The 18,736-nt window shown below is 36.4% G+C and overlaps 1 protein-coding gene across 1 annotated transcript in view; it reads right to left on the reverse strand.

Annotated features, from left to right (window-relative positions):
• Window positions 1–2,677: 2,677 nt before the first annotated feature.
• LOC306869168 (alpha-mannosidase 2-like) overlaps window positions 2,678–18,736 on the reverse strand; it is a 70,732-nt gene continuing 54,673 nt past the window's right edge. Inside the window, exons 21-22 of the mRNA XM_079415804.1 lie at window positions 6,666–6,779; window positions 2,678–4,516 (exon numbers count right to left, since the gene is read on the reverse strand). Coding sequence (XP_079271930.1) covers window positions 4,364–4,516; window positions 6,666–6,779 — 267 coding nt within the window. The 3' untranslated portion in view covers window positions 2,678–4,363. The remainder of the gene's footprint in view (window positions 4,517–6,665; window positions 6,780–18,736) is intronic.

Genomic DNA, 18,736 nt, shown 5'->3' on the forward strand with positions numbered 1-18,736 from the left:
ACAAAAAAATAGCCGATTCATATTTTTAATATTACGATCACACCAGCGTGATCGTTCGTCGATCATATTCATATCATCAGCTGCTAAATTCAAATCTGCGTTGGCTGCCGCTGCCAGAGACAGACGCATTTTTGTAGCGCTGCATTATAACCAATCACACACGATTCTGTTGAGCTTATGAATACAATGGCCAATCAGAGGCGTTCAGATGAGTCATCTTTAAAATGCCGGTGTTTTCTTCATTCGCTCTCTGACTGAATACCTCTCTCTGGCGAATTCTCTCGTTAGAAACAACAAAGTGCAGATGTGTGTACGAATTTGTAAGTAAGATCCTCATTTCACAGTGTAAACAGCTTCAGTGATTTTAATGGGAGATTCTGAGAGTGCTTTAACTCTAGACTGAAGTCAGATGATTTTTTTATTTTATGTAAATGTTCTTTGCTCTCTTTCTGTACATGAAAGTGTTATGATTTTAGCCTAACTTACAATGTTTTTTATTAAATTCACATTAAATACAAAGTCAGTTGTTCTACAAATATTTAATGGCATGACATATCCTGTTACTTAAGTAAACAGACAGGTTTTTATGCGTTGTTAATAGACTACATTATTAGTCTACTTTGACCATCGCCCATTATAGACCAACATAATCTATAAAGGTGGAAAACGCATCTATTTACACATATTTGAGAATCGAGATATTTCAAGATTTAGTTAACACGTGTGGGATTTTTTCGAATAAAAAAGGGAACAAAAATTAAAACAAAAGTTCTATTGTGGCTGCTGTGTGTCAAATTATGTCAAGATTTCAAGATTTAGTTAACACGTGTGGGATTTTTTCGAATAAAAAAGGGAACAAAAATTAAAACAAAAGTTCTATTGTGGCTGCTGTGTGTCAAATTATGTGCACCCCCCCCCCCCCCCCCCCCACACACCTCACTCGTGCCCCCTCAAAAATAATGAGAGCATGATGCCCCTGGTAACATTAATAATGTTTTTAATGTCACTATTGTTTTGATCAATGAAAAAAGTATGGATAAAACTATATACTGTGAAAAAAAGTTAGTATGTTATCCTTAGCAGTGAACAGGACAGTGTTATTTACAAACAAAAAGAAAGAAAGCAGATGTGTTTTGATATTTCACACTTATCCAGCTGAATAATGCATGAGGCTTATGTAGATTCAGTCCAAATTTCAAGAAGTTATATTGTCACTGAGGTGACATGATAATAGAAATCTCATGAGGCATCAGAAAGGAAAGTACATTTGAATTTAAACAAAATGCTGAAGCACATTGTTGTAGCTTTCAACATTCCTCTGGTGCGACTACATTAAACTCTGACACTATGAAATCAGACGAGGCAAGAACAGAATCTTAATTCGAGCCTCTACATGATCAATAGGACCTGCAGTTTCACCCTGTTATTATCTCCTTTCCAGGATGATAAAAGGCTTCTGGAGAACCACAGAGAGAGGATGAGAAGTTCACACACAGTTGAAGTGTGCGTATGTGCACAGAACGAGTCCAGTTCAGCTCACTACTCATTCTGAAGACCACCGGCACAGAATAAAACCCACCAAACCTAGGAAAGAGGCAGTTTCCACAGCCAGGGCTGGAAGAGGACGCCCTGAACCAATCACACCCCACTCCATTACGAAAGACCATCACAATTGTCTCATTGTTGATTTTAATTGCTTCCATTGTCCTCATTTGTAAGTCGCTTTGGATAAAAGCGTCTGCTAAATAACTAAATGTAAATTGCATCTGCTATACACAGAAAACAGTGGCATCACGGGAATACCAGTCAGGAAGGGTCCTTGAGTCGGGATTCAAACTCGTCAGCAGCGCAAGACGCTACATGTTGGCGCGCTGCTCACAAGGCCATCGGCAACGATTTAGATAGCTCTTTTTAAAAAGAAAATTAATGCTTTCATTTAGCAAAGCTGCAATAAATTGATCAGAAGTCTCACCGACCTCAATCTCTTGAACTTTTGTGGTTGTTAAATTTTATTACATATCATTCACCACTCTGCTCTGTAGATATTAATATGACACTGGCAATTGAAAAACTCATAGGACCGTTAAATCATCCAGTACCATTGGAATATATGAAAATACCACAGTATTACCATCTAATACCATCACTGTATCACAGGTGCCTTATTTGATCTCTTTCATTTCAAATATGTGCCATATTTGATCAGACTGGGCAAACATGAAGCTTCTCATCTGGACCTGAGAACCAGGACTGATATTGATCTGATTAAAGTTGTGAAAGATCAAGTGAGTATTGCATTCTCTTTGATTCAGTGCAGTAATCCATCAGCCAGTCAGAGATGGCCGATTCGCTAAGCGGTAATAACAAAGTTTAGATTAGTATTTAGATAGAGGTACAGTAGCTGTTTGTTAATGGGACCCAAGGAGCTTGAGGCTAGAGAAATATGTGCAGAGAATTGCTAAAAACCTATTATTCTTTTCTAAATCTTTAGTGGCAAAAGGAACGGAAAATAATGATGGAAAGAGAAGAAGAGATGGAAAAGACAGAGCTGGAAAAAAGAACGCGAGAGGAAGAGAAGATCATGAAGAAACGCATGGAAAAGGTCAAAAAGAACACAAAACCTTACGAGTTACCATGAAATGACAACATTCGATGAGTCTTTAAAGCAATGAGAAATAGCCCTTAAAATCCAAACAAAAAAGTCTGAACATTTTTTTATTTTTTTGTAACATTCCTTTCGAATGACACAGACATTCAATGGCTACAATTGTAATTGGCAAAACTGGTAAAAAGATGCATACTCTTCAGATAGTCACCACAATTTTCAAGATTAAAAGAAAAAGAGGAATGTTCTCACAAGGTTGGAAAGCATCGGCCTGCTTTCATTATCCTGATTCACTACAGTCACAGACCAATTTGGTCATAAAAGTGTGAATTAAGCAGCTAGTTGGAATACAGTGATCACAGCACTTCTGAGTTCTGACTGACCAACAGAACGGCAAGCCAGTATTTTCATAAAAGGTAAAAGAAAAACATGCTGAATCAACTCAATTAACAAAAAAAAAAAAAAATCACAGCAGCAAGTCAACAAATGTTCATCCTTCATCACGCTCAAGACAAGCAACCAACTCTTTTATCGACAGTCTGAAAGCAGATTTTAACAAGAAAACACCCATAGTGTAAGACATGGTCTCCCTTCAAGAATAAACATCACAGAATGAAGGAAAATGCATTATGCAAAACATTCATAACACGTCATAACGTGTTGCAAATCTACAACTTACCAGAAAAAAATTCTCAAGAACTTTTGTCAGGTAAAATAGGGAGAATTTCTAACTTGATTTAAGATAAACCCCATAGGTCCCGTGTTACCTTTCGGTTTAAAAAAATAGATCATCGTTGCATAAGACAAAAATGTACATTTGCATAGTTTGATAGTGTAATATATCTAACTTCTAAGATCATTTCTATTCATAAACCTCAACACAATCACATGAAGTTTATAATCCATAATAACCACGACACCATTTTATGATTCGTCACCCCTTTCAGCTAAACCACTGCGTGAATTTATATTTATGTTGATAAAAATATATGCATGTTTATAATCATATAGCCTAATATATTAAATAAAACATTTAATTTCTTCTTTGATAATAATTTGATCATCTCTGGGAACAATGGAATACAATTTTCAATATACATTCATCATTTAAATTTCAAGTTGCATTAAACCTATTTCAACTTAAAAAACAAACAAACAACACAACTGCAATTTAGTTGATCAGCATTCGAAAATACCCAAAATTCCAAATGTATGATTGTGAAGATTTGTGGTTGTTCTACAATTTCTTTACACTATTTTCTCACATCCGTGAAGACAAACACCACCCTGTAAGACTAAGGCACATTTCAGAGTAACAACTTTGGGATTGCAATAAAATAATAAATTTAATTTAATTTCTGGTAAGACTCCAAACAATTTTACAATCGGTATATATTAACTTTCATCTGGGAATTGTGAGGATAAAACAGGAGCTTTTCTCTTCATCATGTAACAGAAGTAAGAAGAGCGTTTCTTGCAACATGCCCACTGTAGCAACAGTTTAAAAGCGTACAACAACTTGTACATTCCCAGTGCAAAATGTCAACTCTCAGCACAGTGAATCACACATAAGAAGCGTCACGTTATGTCCAATAACCTGAGAGGGCTGGTTGGGAAATCTTGGAGATTTCACATTGAGCTTTGCAGTGAAGCTTAAGGTTTCTGTCCACAATCGTTTACTGAGTCTTTAGCTGAAGGCAACAACCATCCGGCTATCGAGTGTAAAACACAGAGGACATGAGCCGGTGTGACTGCAGCTCAGCTCAGCTGCAGACGGTAAGTCCTGATTTCCATGGGTTTAAGGCTGATCTCCTGGGGGTCGGCATCACTATTGTGTGTGTGCATCAGAGACAGCGATACAGGAGTGATGCTTTTCACCTTCAAATCTGTCAGGAGCTTCTCTAAATAAATCTACACACACACAGTATGGTGATTAGAGCATTTCCAATGTAACATCATGTTCAAGTATGCATTAGCCACGGCCTTAGTTTTAACTTGTAACTTTTTTCAGAAGTGAGATGTTTAGCATATCTGACAGGTTTAAGCTAAGCCTGTGAACTCAGAGAAAATTAAACAACTTTCATTTTCTTATGAGACTCTTTCTGTACATAGCTCATTCACATAAACATCTTAGGATAACGTAACTTTTTTTAATGTTTCTTCTGTCTCATGCTAATATGGAGAGCAACTATGAAGTAGCACTGTGACTCTGTGGCAGGGATGGGCACAAACTCGGCCCTGGAGGCCACTGTGCTGCAGAACTTTCTAGTAATCCTGAAGACATTAATTAGCTTGTTCAGGTGTGTTTGATTAGGGTTAGGCTAAACTCTGCAGGACAGTGGCCTCTAGAGCTACATTCCAGTCCGTTTTTTTATGCCCTTCACTTCCAAACTTCCCTCCGTCTCGTTTCCTCAGATGTACATCATTGGTTACATTGCATGAGTGCCAACTTCTGGCAGAACCCTTGGAATGGGCTGAACTGGAACGTCCTAAGCCCTTGATCACTTAGAATCCGCTATATAGCTGGTTTATTGTTAAAATGCATTAATTAACTAGCAAATCACAACTTTTTTCCTGAAACGTTTATTTTAGTTTTTTATATATATACACACCTTTGTAGTATTTATTAATAATTTTGAATTTACTTTTATTTTAGTTCACGTTTATTAATTTTGTTACGTGCTTATGTCATTTGAATACGTAGGCACCTCATTGTAAATGTTCTTATTATTCTTCGCTCGAGTCTATGGCACCTCAACAGAACCGCTTGTGGGAAAGTAATGAAATGCGGCACAGAGGACAGTCTGAACATTAACCACAGCAAATTTGGAGTCTCTAACTCAATTCCTCCAACGCCACCAACCGTCTAAATTTTTTTACTTTTTAGGGCTAGAAACAAATATTTTTTTCTGAAATTCTCTCTCTCTGAATCCTTGGCTCAAGACATTGATTCCGTCACATTGAATTTTCCTACTTTTTTTTGAGTTTGCTGGTTATCTTTACTATTTTCACTTCACCTTAAAATCATTATATTATAAAACCGATAGTTCTGATTCTGAAATCTGATTAGATGAACTGTGTTCCAAGGTTTTTGTAAAATAACCAGTATAAACTGATTTAAAACCCATTTAAAAATAACAAATATAAAAAATTCAAACTAGCTTAAAAAAGAAACACCACAAAAGCACCAAAAAAGTAGCCCACTGGTGCTTCTGAACCCATATGATAACTTGTTAATTATTGAAATAATGTTTTTATATCCACCCTAGCTCTCCTTGGTGAGCTCAAGTGTATTAATAAAGATCTAATTTGTCTTTTAAGTTAAGTTTTTCAATAAATCAGCTAACACAAAACTGGTCTAAATGATAAGTCCTCAAGTTCAACAGTGAATGAATATTGGTAATAATAATAATAAGCTGGTTCTTATTAGGGTTAAGGTTAAGTTTCTTGCACACACAGATCATTTTGCTTCATAAGACCTCAATATACCATCAGAGCCACAGGTATTAATTTTATGTTGCCTGATTAGCTTTATTTGCCTTTCAAAGTGACGGAAGCCATTGACTTGCATTTTATGAATCACCAAGGACCACGGTTTCAGCTAAAAATATTCTTTAATGAAGAAAAGTAAATAACAAATAAATAAAGTAAATTAACAGCAAATTTTAATTTTAACAGTTCACTGGAGGGGAACATATTTGGTTTCTTACCTAAAACTACTGCATACTGACTTCAGAAGACTAATGCATTTATATCGCTTTTATGGTCCTTTGGAGTCCTTTTTGAAGCTTGAACGCTCCAGAGCCTTATCATTGTAATTGGATAGAAAAAATTGACCAGAAAGTTCTCCCTATTGTGTTCTATGGAATGTGTGTTTTGTGTTAAAAAGAGATTTTCATTTTTGCATGAATTATCCTTTTGGGAGCAAATGTACAATCTTTTTTTTTTTTTTTTTTTTTATATAAGCCTCAAGGTCTTCCAAAACTTAGTAGCAGTGATAAAACCCTCTCTAAATTAGTGATGCGTGTCTGTGTGTGGGAAGCTGCGTGATCTGCTTTACCTTGCCACGTGTGGTGGTACACAGTAGGCCAGTGTTCCGATTGGAGAAGCCACAGTCAAAGCCTTTTCTGTGCAGTATCAAAGCAGCTTGCTCGGATGGACCTCCCCCTTCCTCCTGCGAGAGAAGCGAGACAGAGCCTCAGGCCACATAAACACAACACTGTTTCTTCTCCACACGCACACACTGGGCCAATTATGGAGCGCTGCCTTTCACTCATCAGCTGCAGCTCAGCACCATAGTGAGTCTCTCCCATCACAACACCATGGAAAGACTTCAGGAAACAAAGGAACTTAAAGCAATCCTGCTGGTTCAAAATAACTTGAGCTTTAATGATAGCATGTGACAGGCTGCCGATTTTGCGCTGAAAATAATTTTGACGAATTTAAACAAAGTTTGCATTTACAGTAATACGCTTACAATGGATTGATGGGTAAAAAGGAGAAATAAATTTTCGCTTATGAACCGCACTAATATCTTCTGTACAGAAATAAGCTGTAGTTGTGCAAAGCTGGATTTCTCTAAAGTTGTATAGAGAATTATGCTTTAATGATGTAATTTGGCTGAAATTCTGGTATCCTTGCACGTATCGCATCACAGTTATAGTTTTTACGAACTTATGCTCATAAACATACAGTCGAAATACTGGATTAAAATTAGTGTTTACTTCTTTACCAATCCACCACACCAAAATAAATTTTTTCAGTTAGCAGAAAACATACATATACTTATTAATAAAATAATAAATCTAATTTATTTCTATATCAAATTGAGTTGTATATAAAAAAATGTTTGTTTTAAATTACACATAAGGTAGTTTATATAGAAACCTTTTAATAATATATTAATTACGTTTTTTTCTCTAATTTGCTGTTGAAATATAAACATTTTGACGGTGATTAACTAAAATAATCTAATAGAAGCTTGTTTTCATGAAAGATTTATATTAAAGGGCTCATATGACATTGCTAAAAAGAACATTATTTTGTGTATTTGGTGTAATACAATGTGTTTATGCAGTTTAAGGTTCAAAAAACACATTTTCCACATACTCTACATCAGGGGTCAGCAAGTAAGTTTGGCATCGGGCTAAAAAAAAAAAATTCACCACTAGATGGCGGGCCAGATCATAGTCAAAGGATCATTTAAGATATTAATAGATGAAAAATGCAACCAGAATTGTCTGTGACTGACTGTTACAGTGTATTTTGTAACTGGTAGTGAGCTGTTAATCCTGTGACAGTCATTAACAAAAAGCCACATTTGTGTGGCGGTGTCCGATCAGAGTATGTGAGCGGATCGGAGCGTCAACAATTTCCCCTCCGCGCTCAGAGCATTTAATAATTACTCCGTTCTCACTGATATCAGAAACACCGCTCCGCGTCTAAAGTATTTCACTATGTTTGAAATATCACAGTTCTATGGAAGCCCGTTTCCGCCACTGAATAAAAAAAAAAAAAAAAAGGTTATATCTCAGGTATATATAGGTTTTATCTCAGAATTCTGACTTTTTTTCCCACAGAATTGAGATACAAACTCGCAATTGCGAGTTATAAAGTCAGAATTGTGAGTTAAAGTCCCGTTTTGAGGGGGAAAAAGACTGATGTTCTCAGAATTGTGAGTTTATATCTCAGAATTCGAACTTTTTAACTCGCAAATGCGAGTTTAAATCACGCAATTCTGAGAAAAAAAAGTCAGCTGTCAGCTGAAAATATTCAGAAAGAACAAATCAGTTCCTTGAGAAATATAACTTCCCGCTCATGTCTACTGCAGTCATCATAGCCTTCACATTCTTTCTGATTTGAGTGATCCTTTTCTATCTAGCTAGCTAAATATGTTTAACGTGTGAATTCTTGCTAAATACACAGTTATATTACGGGTCGTTGGCATGAATTGTACTCGTGATGGAGCGCTCTTGTAGTGAGTGAAAACCACGACGCTCCCGCTTTTAAAAAATCCGCTCCTCGCTCCATTCAAAATCACACCGCTCCACTCGCGCTCCGGAGCGCTCACATACTCTGATTGTGAGTAACTGTTGCTGTCATGACAGATTTATTTCAGAACCAGCCGCTATCAAAATAATCTGAGTACGGGCGCAGGCCAGATATTATTGCTGGTGGGCCACTTTTGGCCCGCGGGCCGCCTGTTGCCGACCAATGCTCTACATTATTGTCGCTCCTCTATGCTCCGCCTTTCTGAAATGCGACAATTTTTCAAAGCTCATCGTTCTGAGAACAAACCGAAACAGAGGCATTTGTTGCATCCAGTGGGGACATAATTACTGATTATAATGACTTATACTGTCTTTTACCATTACCATGTCTGCATTTGGTATCGGAGAAATGAAAAACAACAAGCACTACTCTACACTACTCAAAACTCGCGTTTGAATCATCAGTGGCAAATTCTTTAAATGTGCCATAGAATGAAAAACTGTCTTTACCTTGGCATAGTTAAATAATAAGAGTTCTGTACATGGAAATGACATACCGTGAGCCTCAAACACCATAGTTTTCCTCCTTATGTAAATCTCGTGGATAAAAAAAGACCACTGAAAAACAGGTGAATCAGAACATAATACCGACTGTGACGCAACAGTCAGGATCACTACGCCCCCAACATTTGCATAAACCCGCACTTGTTCTAGGCCAGCCGCCAGCTGAACCATCAGAAGTTCTGCAGGTATTGTAAATAAACAAGCGCGGACAACAGCGAAAATGGCATACCATGGAAATAAATGTTATGTTCCAGGCTGTGCAGGGGATGAGAAGTGCAGGGATGGGTTGGTGTCTTTATTCAGAAAGGCACGGAAAGCAAATAACGCGTTCGACTAAAATAACGCGAGCCACTAAAGGGACATGGTTAGCTCCTTGCTAGCTGTAGCCTGTTACACTGCAGTACATAAGATTTCACTTACCACATAAACAGAGTAAGGAGAGATGAGGATGATGGCGAATGATTTACAGATCCTGAGCACCGCTGACAAGCATCTGATCTTGTAAAATGTGTGGTAAGTACTGCCGCTTCATAATATAAAAATACTTTGTGCGATCGCTTATCTTGAAAGTGAAACTATAACGCAATCGACCGATCGTTCAAAAGCAGTTTCAATGCCTCGCGTATTAATAATGGCTCCCTGATACCCGCATTTTATATACAGTATAATTACCCAACGATATAACTGCGAGAGAAAGTATTTAAATATATATTTTCCTCCCTGTGTTTCCTTCTTGCTGTGACTTACTGAAATGAGTTTCACTGTGAAACAGCCAATCAGAGCAGAGCTCAATATTGAGCAGCACTGTGAAACAGCCAATCAGAGCAGAGCTCATTATTATTCATGACCCTGCCAAATAAGCCAATAACAGACCATTTAATTCTAGGGAAAAATCCTAGGGCTGTAAATGGACATGTAAAATAGTTTCTGGCGGATTTTTTCACTTAGGTAAACCACATGCCTTCGATGAAGATATCAGAGAACAATTTAAAATACTGTATCAATGCATTCTCTGGCACCTTTAAATAAGAAAACGTACTTACAGGCTGTGAGTCAGAAGCGCCAGACTGTCCTTGCAAAGTTGGAATTGCCCCACTTTATAGAAACAGCCTTTGTGCATAGCTGGCAGGCTACTCTTCCAGGTTCAGGAAATTGTCCTCGCTGCACACACTCTAATATTTGGGTTGAACTGTTCTGAAACAGTGTTGTAAATACAACTTAACCACTGATTTCTAGTTGTGTCCCCTTTTGGAAGCCCAAACAAAGTACTTTCACTTTCACAATGAAACACAGCGTCTCCAGGACATGGCGCTGGCGGCAGCAACAATACTACACCTAGAATAATAGTTCCGCCTTCTTTCATTGCGTATACATTTGGGCGGTGTTTTGCAAATCTTCCCACACCGTGATGTAGACATGTTTTGAATGAGCCGTTTTAGGGAGGCGTGGTCAAGTCTCAACTTTTATAAAGAATATCTCTTTGGTTTTGAGACTTAAGTCTTCGCAACTTCAGGGATCTTATCCATGCACAAACAGCTTGTAACACTCCAAAGTGAAAGGAAAACTTGAAATCGCATCATATGACCCCTTTAAATTAAATAGAAATAAACAGGCTAAGTAAAAATATAATGAGTGCATATAAGAAGCAAAATGGTGAGGTAAATGTAATGTTACATTGATATTGTTTACAAGCTGTTCTACTTGCATCTTACATCATAGTTACATTGTAAAGCGTCAAAACAACAGCTATTCTTTAGATTGACAGAATTTGAAAGCTCATGCGGTTTCATATCAAAAAAGTAACAAAAAGTTTAAATGCGCACTACACTGGATCTTTTCCATCCAGTTGTTCTGCACATTATACTGACACCTATTGGTCTGGATGTATTGGGGTTTTTTTTACTAACTGTAGCCACTTGTATTATTAGGGCCCAAGCCAGTAAGGCGCAGGGCCCTATTGTTCCCCTAAGGATTATTATTTTTAGGGCCCAAGCCAGTAAGGCGCAGGGCCCTATTGTTCCCCTAAGGATTATTATTAGGGCCCAAGCCAGTAAGGCGCAGGGCCCTATTGTTCTTCTAAGGATTATTATTTTTTTTTTTTTTTTTTTTTTTTTTTTTTTTTTTTTTATTTCAATCATCCGGGCACTTTTGGGGGCCTTAACGTGCCCGAAAACTCTCGAAAATTGGCACGCACATTGGAACCTGCGGCCATTAGGACGCCGCTGAGGCTGGGACCCGGGCGTGGCACAGGGGCTCTACGGCGCCCCCTGGAAAATTGTCAGAAAACTTGATGTATAGCTCACACATACTTGCACGTATTCATATGAAACTCGGTACACATATAGAACTCATTGAGCTGAACAACTTCCGCGCAGCATGTCATAGGCTCCGCCCAACAGGAAGTCGGCTATTCAGGGCTGTTTAAAAAGCGCATGCTCTGGAATTTGATATACTCCTCTGAGGATTTCCATACGATTGCCACCAAACTCGGTGAACATGATCTCAAGACATTGGGGACGCTAAATTGCGAAGATATTTTTGATATGTCGAACGGTTTGCCCGTGGCGAGGCGATGAAGTTATGGCGAAAAATGAGACCCAGGAAATGCCTAATAACGTCCACATACATTGTATGATGTAGATCAAACTTCAGTGATTTGTTCTTTGTATGATGCCGATCGGATAGATGTGACTATTATGACTGAAAGTTATAGCGCCACCAACTGGCTGCAGGAAGTGTGTCGTTTTCAAAATGCTTTGAATTCAGCATCTTATTTTTACTCGATTTGCTTCAAACTTCACCAGAATAATGTCAAAACACGGCCGATGTAAAACTGTGAAGGGAAGATTGATATCTAAAATTATGTTGCCATGGCAACGTGTCAAAGTTGAAAATTCGTTTCTGGTGATTTTGAGGCAGATAACATGTTTAGAATGTCATGAAACTCAACACACATATCAGTATTAATGATAGTTAGACACTGGAAAAAGCTCATATACGGGCGTGGAAGAGGCACTCTATAGCGCCACCTTTTGTCAAAAATGAGGGGGTTAGTTTTAGCTACAGACCCCAAACTCGGTACATAAATTGTTCTAATTAATCCGGACAACTTTCTAATTTACAGTCATTAGCTACGACCAACAGGAAGTCGGCTATATTTATTTTAATGTGGGTTTTTTTTAAAAACGGGCTGTAAACAAATTAATACTCCTCCAAGCAGAAACACGGAAATCACACCAAACATTTTTTATCATGATGCCAAAATACTGAAGATGCTAAATTGCGGACGGATTTAGGATATCTTGAACGATGATTTAATGGCAATTTATTAAAGTTACAGTAAAAAAGATCATTTCTTTTTTTTTTTTATCTTTTAAGAGCAGCTTCCAAACACTTCATAAAAAATTACATACACAGAACAATACAGTCTGAGGATATGTGATTAATTTTATGAATTTACAATACACTATGCAGAGGAGAAAATTTGAAAACTATCAGAGAGTTAGACTTAGACTGCTTCTGAGTGAGAGATCCCTGTCAGCCTGCAGCTGAGTGAGGGGTGGGGGTGGGGTGGGGTGTGAGTGACTGTGTGAGTGACTGTGTGGATTGAGCCAGTGGGTGAGAGAGAGAAAGAGAGAGAGAGGGTCTGTTTTTTTAAATCTTTAAAAAATGCTTATAAATCATTAAAGATTTTGATAACACTTTATAATAAGGTCTCAATTCTTAACATTAGGAAATGCATTAATTAACGTGAACTAACAATGAAAAATATATTTTTACAGCATGTTAATTCTTCCATGATAGTATGAACTAACAAAGAACAATTTTTTTAAAGCATTTATTAATCTTTTTAATGTTAGAAAATTAGTCATGTTCAAAAGATAAACTTTAAAATGTAATAATATATAAACACATTTTGGAATTAATATTGATCAACATTAAATGGTATATAATTATTAATGATTATATATATATATATATATATATATATATATATATATATATATAATGATAGCTACAGACACCAAACTCGGTACATAAATTGTTCTTATTAATCCGGACAACTTTCTAATTTACAGTCATTAGCTACGACCAACAGGAAATCGGCTATTTTTTTTTTTTATGTGTTTTTTTTTTTTTTAAACGGGCTGTAAACAAATTCATACTCCTTCAAGCAGAAACCAAAAATTCACACCAAACATTTTTTCACATGCTTCCAAGATACTGAAGATGCTACATTGCGGACTGATTTAGGATATCTTGAACGGTGATTTAATGGCAATTTATTAAAGTTACAGTAAAAAAGAACACTTTTTTTTTTTATCTTTAAAGAGCAGCTTCCAAACACTTCATAAAAAATTACATACACAGAACAAGACAGTCTGAGATATGTGATTAATTTCATGAATTTACAATACACTATGGAGAGCAGAAAATTAAAACTATCAGAGTTCTCCTGTCTCTGTGCTTCTAATGTGTGCGGTGGGTGACTGGGTGGGTGACTGACTGTGTGAGTTCAGTGAGTGTGGAGGGGGAGAGAGAGAGAGAGAGAGAGAGAGAGAGGGTCTGTTTAAACTTCTCAATAAAATCCTTAAAAAATGCTTATAAAGCATTAAAGGTTTTGATAACACTTTATAATTAAGTCTCTTTTGTTAACAGTAGGGAATGCATTAATTAACATGAACTAACAATGAAAAATATATTTTTTACAGCATGTTAATTCTTCATTGATAGTATGAACTTACAATGAACAAAATATTTTTAATATTAGAAAAATAGTCATGTTCAAAAGATAAAACTTTAAAATGTAATAATATATTAACACATTTTGGAATTGATTTTGATAAACATTAAATGGTATATATTTATTAATGATGTAAATTAACAACAGTTAAATAATGTTGTTTTTAACATTGGTTAATTCACAAATAACATTAAATATTAACAATATATGTTTTACTTTATTCATTTGTGTTAGAATAAATTATTCATGTTAGTTAATGGAAAAATAAATCATTAAAAAATGCTTATAAATCATTAAAACCTTTGGTAACTATAATAATTTCTCATTTGTTAGCATTAGTAAATGCATTAACTAACATCAACTACCAATGAAAAATATATTTTCACAGAATTTAAAGTTTTATATGTTGTTCTGTGTGTGTGTGTTTCACAGAGTTGATGGTTTGGATTAACCCTTTAATTGCCGTATCCCTTAAAACCAAACTGCCAGAGGGTTACTGTAATGTGTGTGCTCGCTGGGCACCGTTTTATCGATGCCACCGGGATGGCGTATGCTGACGGCTTGGGCCCGTCATCGCTGCTCGCAGCTATATTTTTTTTTTATTTATTTATTTTTTTTTTTTTTTTTTTTTTTTTTATTATTTTTTATTTCGACTATCCGGGTACTTTTGGGGGCCTTAACGTGCCCGAAAACTCTCCAAAATTGGCACGCACATTGGAACCTGCGGCCATTAGGACGCCGCTGAGGCTGGGACCCGGGCGTGGCACAGGGGCTCTACGGCGCCCCCTGGAAAATTGTCAGAAAACTTGATGTATAGCTCACACATACTTGCACGTATTCATATGAAACTCGGTACACATATAGAACTCATTGAGCTGAACAACTTTCACGCTGCATGTCTTAGGCTCCGCCCAACAGGAAGTCGGCTATTCAGGGCTGTTTAAAAAGCGCATGCTCTGGAATTTGATATACTCCTCTGAGGATTTCCATACGATTGCCACCAAACTAGGTGAACATGATCTCAAGACATTGGGGACGCTAAATTGCGAAGATATTTTTGATATGTCGAACGGTTTGCCCGTGGCGAGGCGATGAAGTTATGGCGAAAAATGAGACCCAGGAAATGCCTAATAACGTCCACATACATTGTATGATGTAGATCAAACTTCAGTGATTTGTTCGTTGTATGATGCCGATCGGATAGATGTGACTATTATGACTGAAAGTTATAGCGCCACCAACTGGCTGCAGGAAGTGTGTCGTTTTCAAAATGCTTTGAATTCAGCATCTTCTTTTACCTCGATTTGCTTCAAACTTCACCAGAATAATGTCAAAACACGGCCGATGTAAAACTGTGAAGGGAATATTGATATCTAAAATTATGTTGCCATGGCAACGTGTCAAAGTTGAAAATTCGTTTCTGGTGATTTTGAGGCAGATAACATGTTTAGAATGTCATGAAACTCAACACACATATCAGTATTAATGATAGTTAGACACTGGAAGAAGCTCATAAACGGGCGTGGAAGAGACACTCTATAGCGCCACCTTTTGTCAAAAATGAGGGGGTTAGTTTTAGCTACAGACACCAAACTCGGTATATAAATTGTTCTAATTAATCCGGACAACTTTCTAATTTACAGTCATTAGCTACGACCAACAGGAAGTCGGCTATATTTATTTTAATGTGGGTTTTTTTTAAAAACGGGCTGTAAACAAATTAATACTCCTCCAAGCAGAAACACGGAAATCACACCAAACATTTTTTATCATGATGCCAAAATACTGAAGATGCTAAATTGCGGACGGATTTAGGATATCTTGAACGATGATTTAATGGCAATTTATTAAAGTTACAGTAAAAAAGATAATTTTTTTTTTTTTTTATCTTTTAAGAGCAGCTTCCAAACACTTCATAAAAAATTACATACACAGAACAATACAGTCTGAGGATATGTGATTAATTTCATGAATTTACAATACACTATGCTTAGGAGAAAATTTAAAAACTATCAGAGAGCTCTTAGACTGCTGAGTGAGAGCTCCCTGCCAGCCTGCAGCTGAGTGAGGGGTGGGGTGTGAGTGACTGTGTGAGTGACTGTGTGGATTGAGGAGCTGGGTGAGAGAGAGAAAGAGAGAGAGGGTCTGTTTTTTAAAATCTTTAAAAAATGCTTATAAATCATTAAATAAGGTCTCAATTCTTAACATTAGGAAATGCATTAATTAACGTGAACTAACAATGAAAAATATATTTTTACAGCATGTTAATTCTTCCATGATAGTATGAACTAACAAAGAACAATTTTTTTAAAGCATTTATTAATCTTTTTAATGTTAGAAAAATAGTCATGTTCAAAAGATAAACTTTAAAATTTAATAATATATTAACACATTTTGGAATTAATATTGATCAACATTAAATGGTATATAATTATTAATGTTTATATATATATAATGATAGCTACAGACACCAAACTCAGTACATAAATTGTTCTTATTAATCCGGACAACTTTCTAATTTACAGTCATTAGCTACGACCAACAGGAAGTCGGCTATATTTATTTTAATGTGGGTTTTGTTTTTAAACAGGCTGTAAACAAATTCATACTCCTCCAAACAGAAACACGTAAATCACACCAAACATTTTTTCTTATGATGCCAAAATACTGAAGATGCTAAATTGCGGACGGATTTAGGATATCTTGAACGATGATTTAATGGCAATTTATTAAAGTTACAGTAAAAAAGAGAAAACTTTTCTTTTCTTTTTTTCTTTTAAGAGCAGCTTCCAAACACTTCATAAAAAATTACATACACAGAACTATACAGTCTGAGAATATGTGATTAATTTCATGAATTTACAATACACTATGCGGAGGAGAAAATTTAAAAACTATCAGAGTTCTCCTGTCTCTGTGCTTCTAATGTTTGCGGTAGGTGACTGGGTGAGTGAGTTCAGTGAGTGTGGAGGGGGAGAGAGAGAGAGGGTCTGTTTAAACATCTCAATAAAATCCTTAAAAAATGCTTATAAAGCATTAAAGGTTTTGATAACACTTTATAATTAAGTCTCATTTGTTAACAGTAGTGAATGCATTAATTAACATGAACTAACAATGAAAAATATATTTTTTACAGCATGTTAATTCTTCATTGATAGTATGAACTTACAATGAACTAACAATGAACAAAATATTTTTTATATTAGAAAAATAGTCATGTTCAAAAGATAAAACTTTAAAATGTAATAATATATTAACACATTTTGGAATTGATTTTGATCAACATTAAATGGTATATATTTATTAATGATGTAAATTAACAACAGTTAAATAATGTTGTTTTTTAACATTGGTTAATTCACAAATAACATTAAATATTAACAATATATTTTTTACTTTATTAATTTGTGTTAGAAAAAATTATTCATGTTAGTTAATGGAAAAATAAATCATTAAAAAATGCTTATAAATCATTAAAAGCTTTGGTAACTATAATAATTTCTCATTTGTTAGCATTAGTAAATGCATTAACTAACATAAACTACCAATGAAAAATATATTTTCACAGAATTTAAAGTTTTATATATTCTGTGTGTGTGTGTGTTTCACAGAGTTGATGGTTTGGATTAACCCTTTAATTGCCGTATCCCTTAAAACCAAACTGCCAGAGGGTTACTGTGATGCTTGTGCTCGCTGGGCACCGTTTTATCGATGCCACCGGGGTGGCGTATGCTGACGGCTTGGGCCCGTCATCGCTGCTCGCAGCTATATTTAGGGCCCAAGCCAGTAAGGCGCAGGGCCCTATTGTTCCCCTAAGGATTATTATTTTTTTTTTATTTTTTTTTTTTATTATTTTTTATTTCGACTATCCGGGTACTTTTGGGGGCCTTAACGTGCCCGAAAACTCTTGAAAATTGGCACACACATTGGAACCTGCGGCCATTAGGACGCCGCTGAGGCTGGGACCCGGGCGTGGCACAGGGGCTCTACGGCGCCCCCTGCAAAATTGTCAGAAAGCTTGATGTATAGCTCACACATACTTGCACGTATTCATATGAAACTCGGTACACATATAGAACTCATTGAGCTGAACAACTTTCACGCTGCATGTTTTAGGCTCCGCCCAACAGGAAGTCGGCTATTCAGGGCTGTTTAAAAAGCGCATGCTCTGGAATTTGATATACTCCTCTGAGGATTTCCATACGATTGCCACCAAACTCGGTGAACATGATCTCAAGACATTGGGGACGCTAAATTGCGAAGATATTTTTGATATGTCGAACGGTTTGCCCGTGGCGAGGCGATGAAGTTATGGCGAAAAATGAGACCCAGGAAATGCCTAATAACGTCCACATACATTGTATGATGTAGATCAAACTTCAGTGATTTGTTCGTTGTATGATGCCGATCGGATAGATGTGACTTTTATGACTGAAAGTTATAGCGCCACCAACTGGCTGCAGGAAGTGTGTCGTTTTCAAAATGCTTTGAATTCAGCATCTTATTTTTACTCGATTTGCTTCAAACTTCATCAGAATAATGTCAAAACACGGCCGATGTAAAACTGTGAAGGGAATATTGATATCTAAAATTATGTTACCATGGCAACGTGTCAAAGTTGAAAATTCGTTTCTGGTGATTTTGAGGCAGATAACATGTTTAGAATGTCATGAAACTCAACACACATATCAGTATTAATGATAGTTAGACACTGGAAAAAGCTCATAAACGGGCGTGGAAGAGGCACTCTATAGCGCCACCTTTTGTCAAAAATGGGGGGGTTAGTTTTAGCTACAGACACCAAACTCGGTACATAAATTGTTCTTATTAATC

This window comes from Barbus barbus (genome assembly GCF_936440315.1).
Source record: "Barbus barbus genome assembly, chromosome: 5".
Classification (NCBI taxonomy): Eukaryota; Metazoa; Chordata; class Actinopteri; order Cypriniformes; family Cyprinidae; genus Barbus; species Barbus barbus.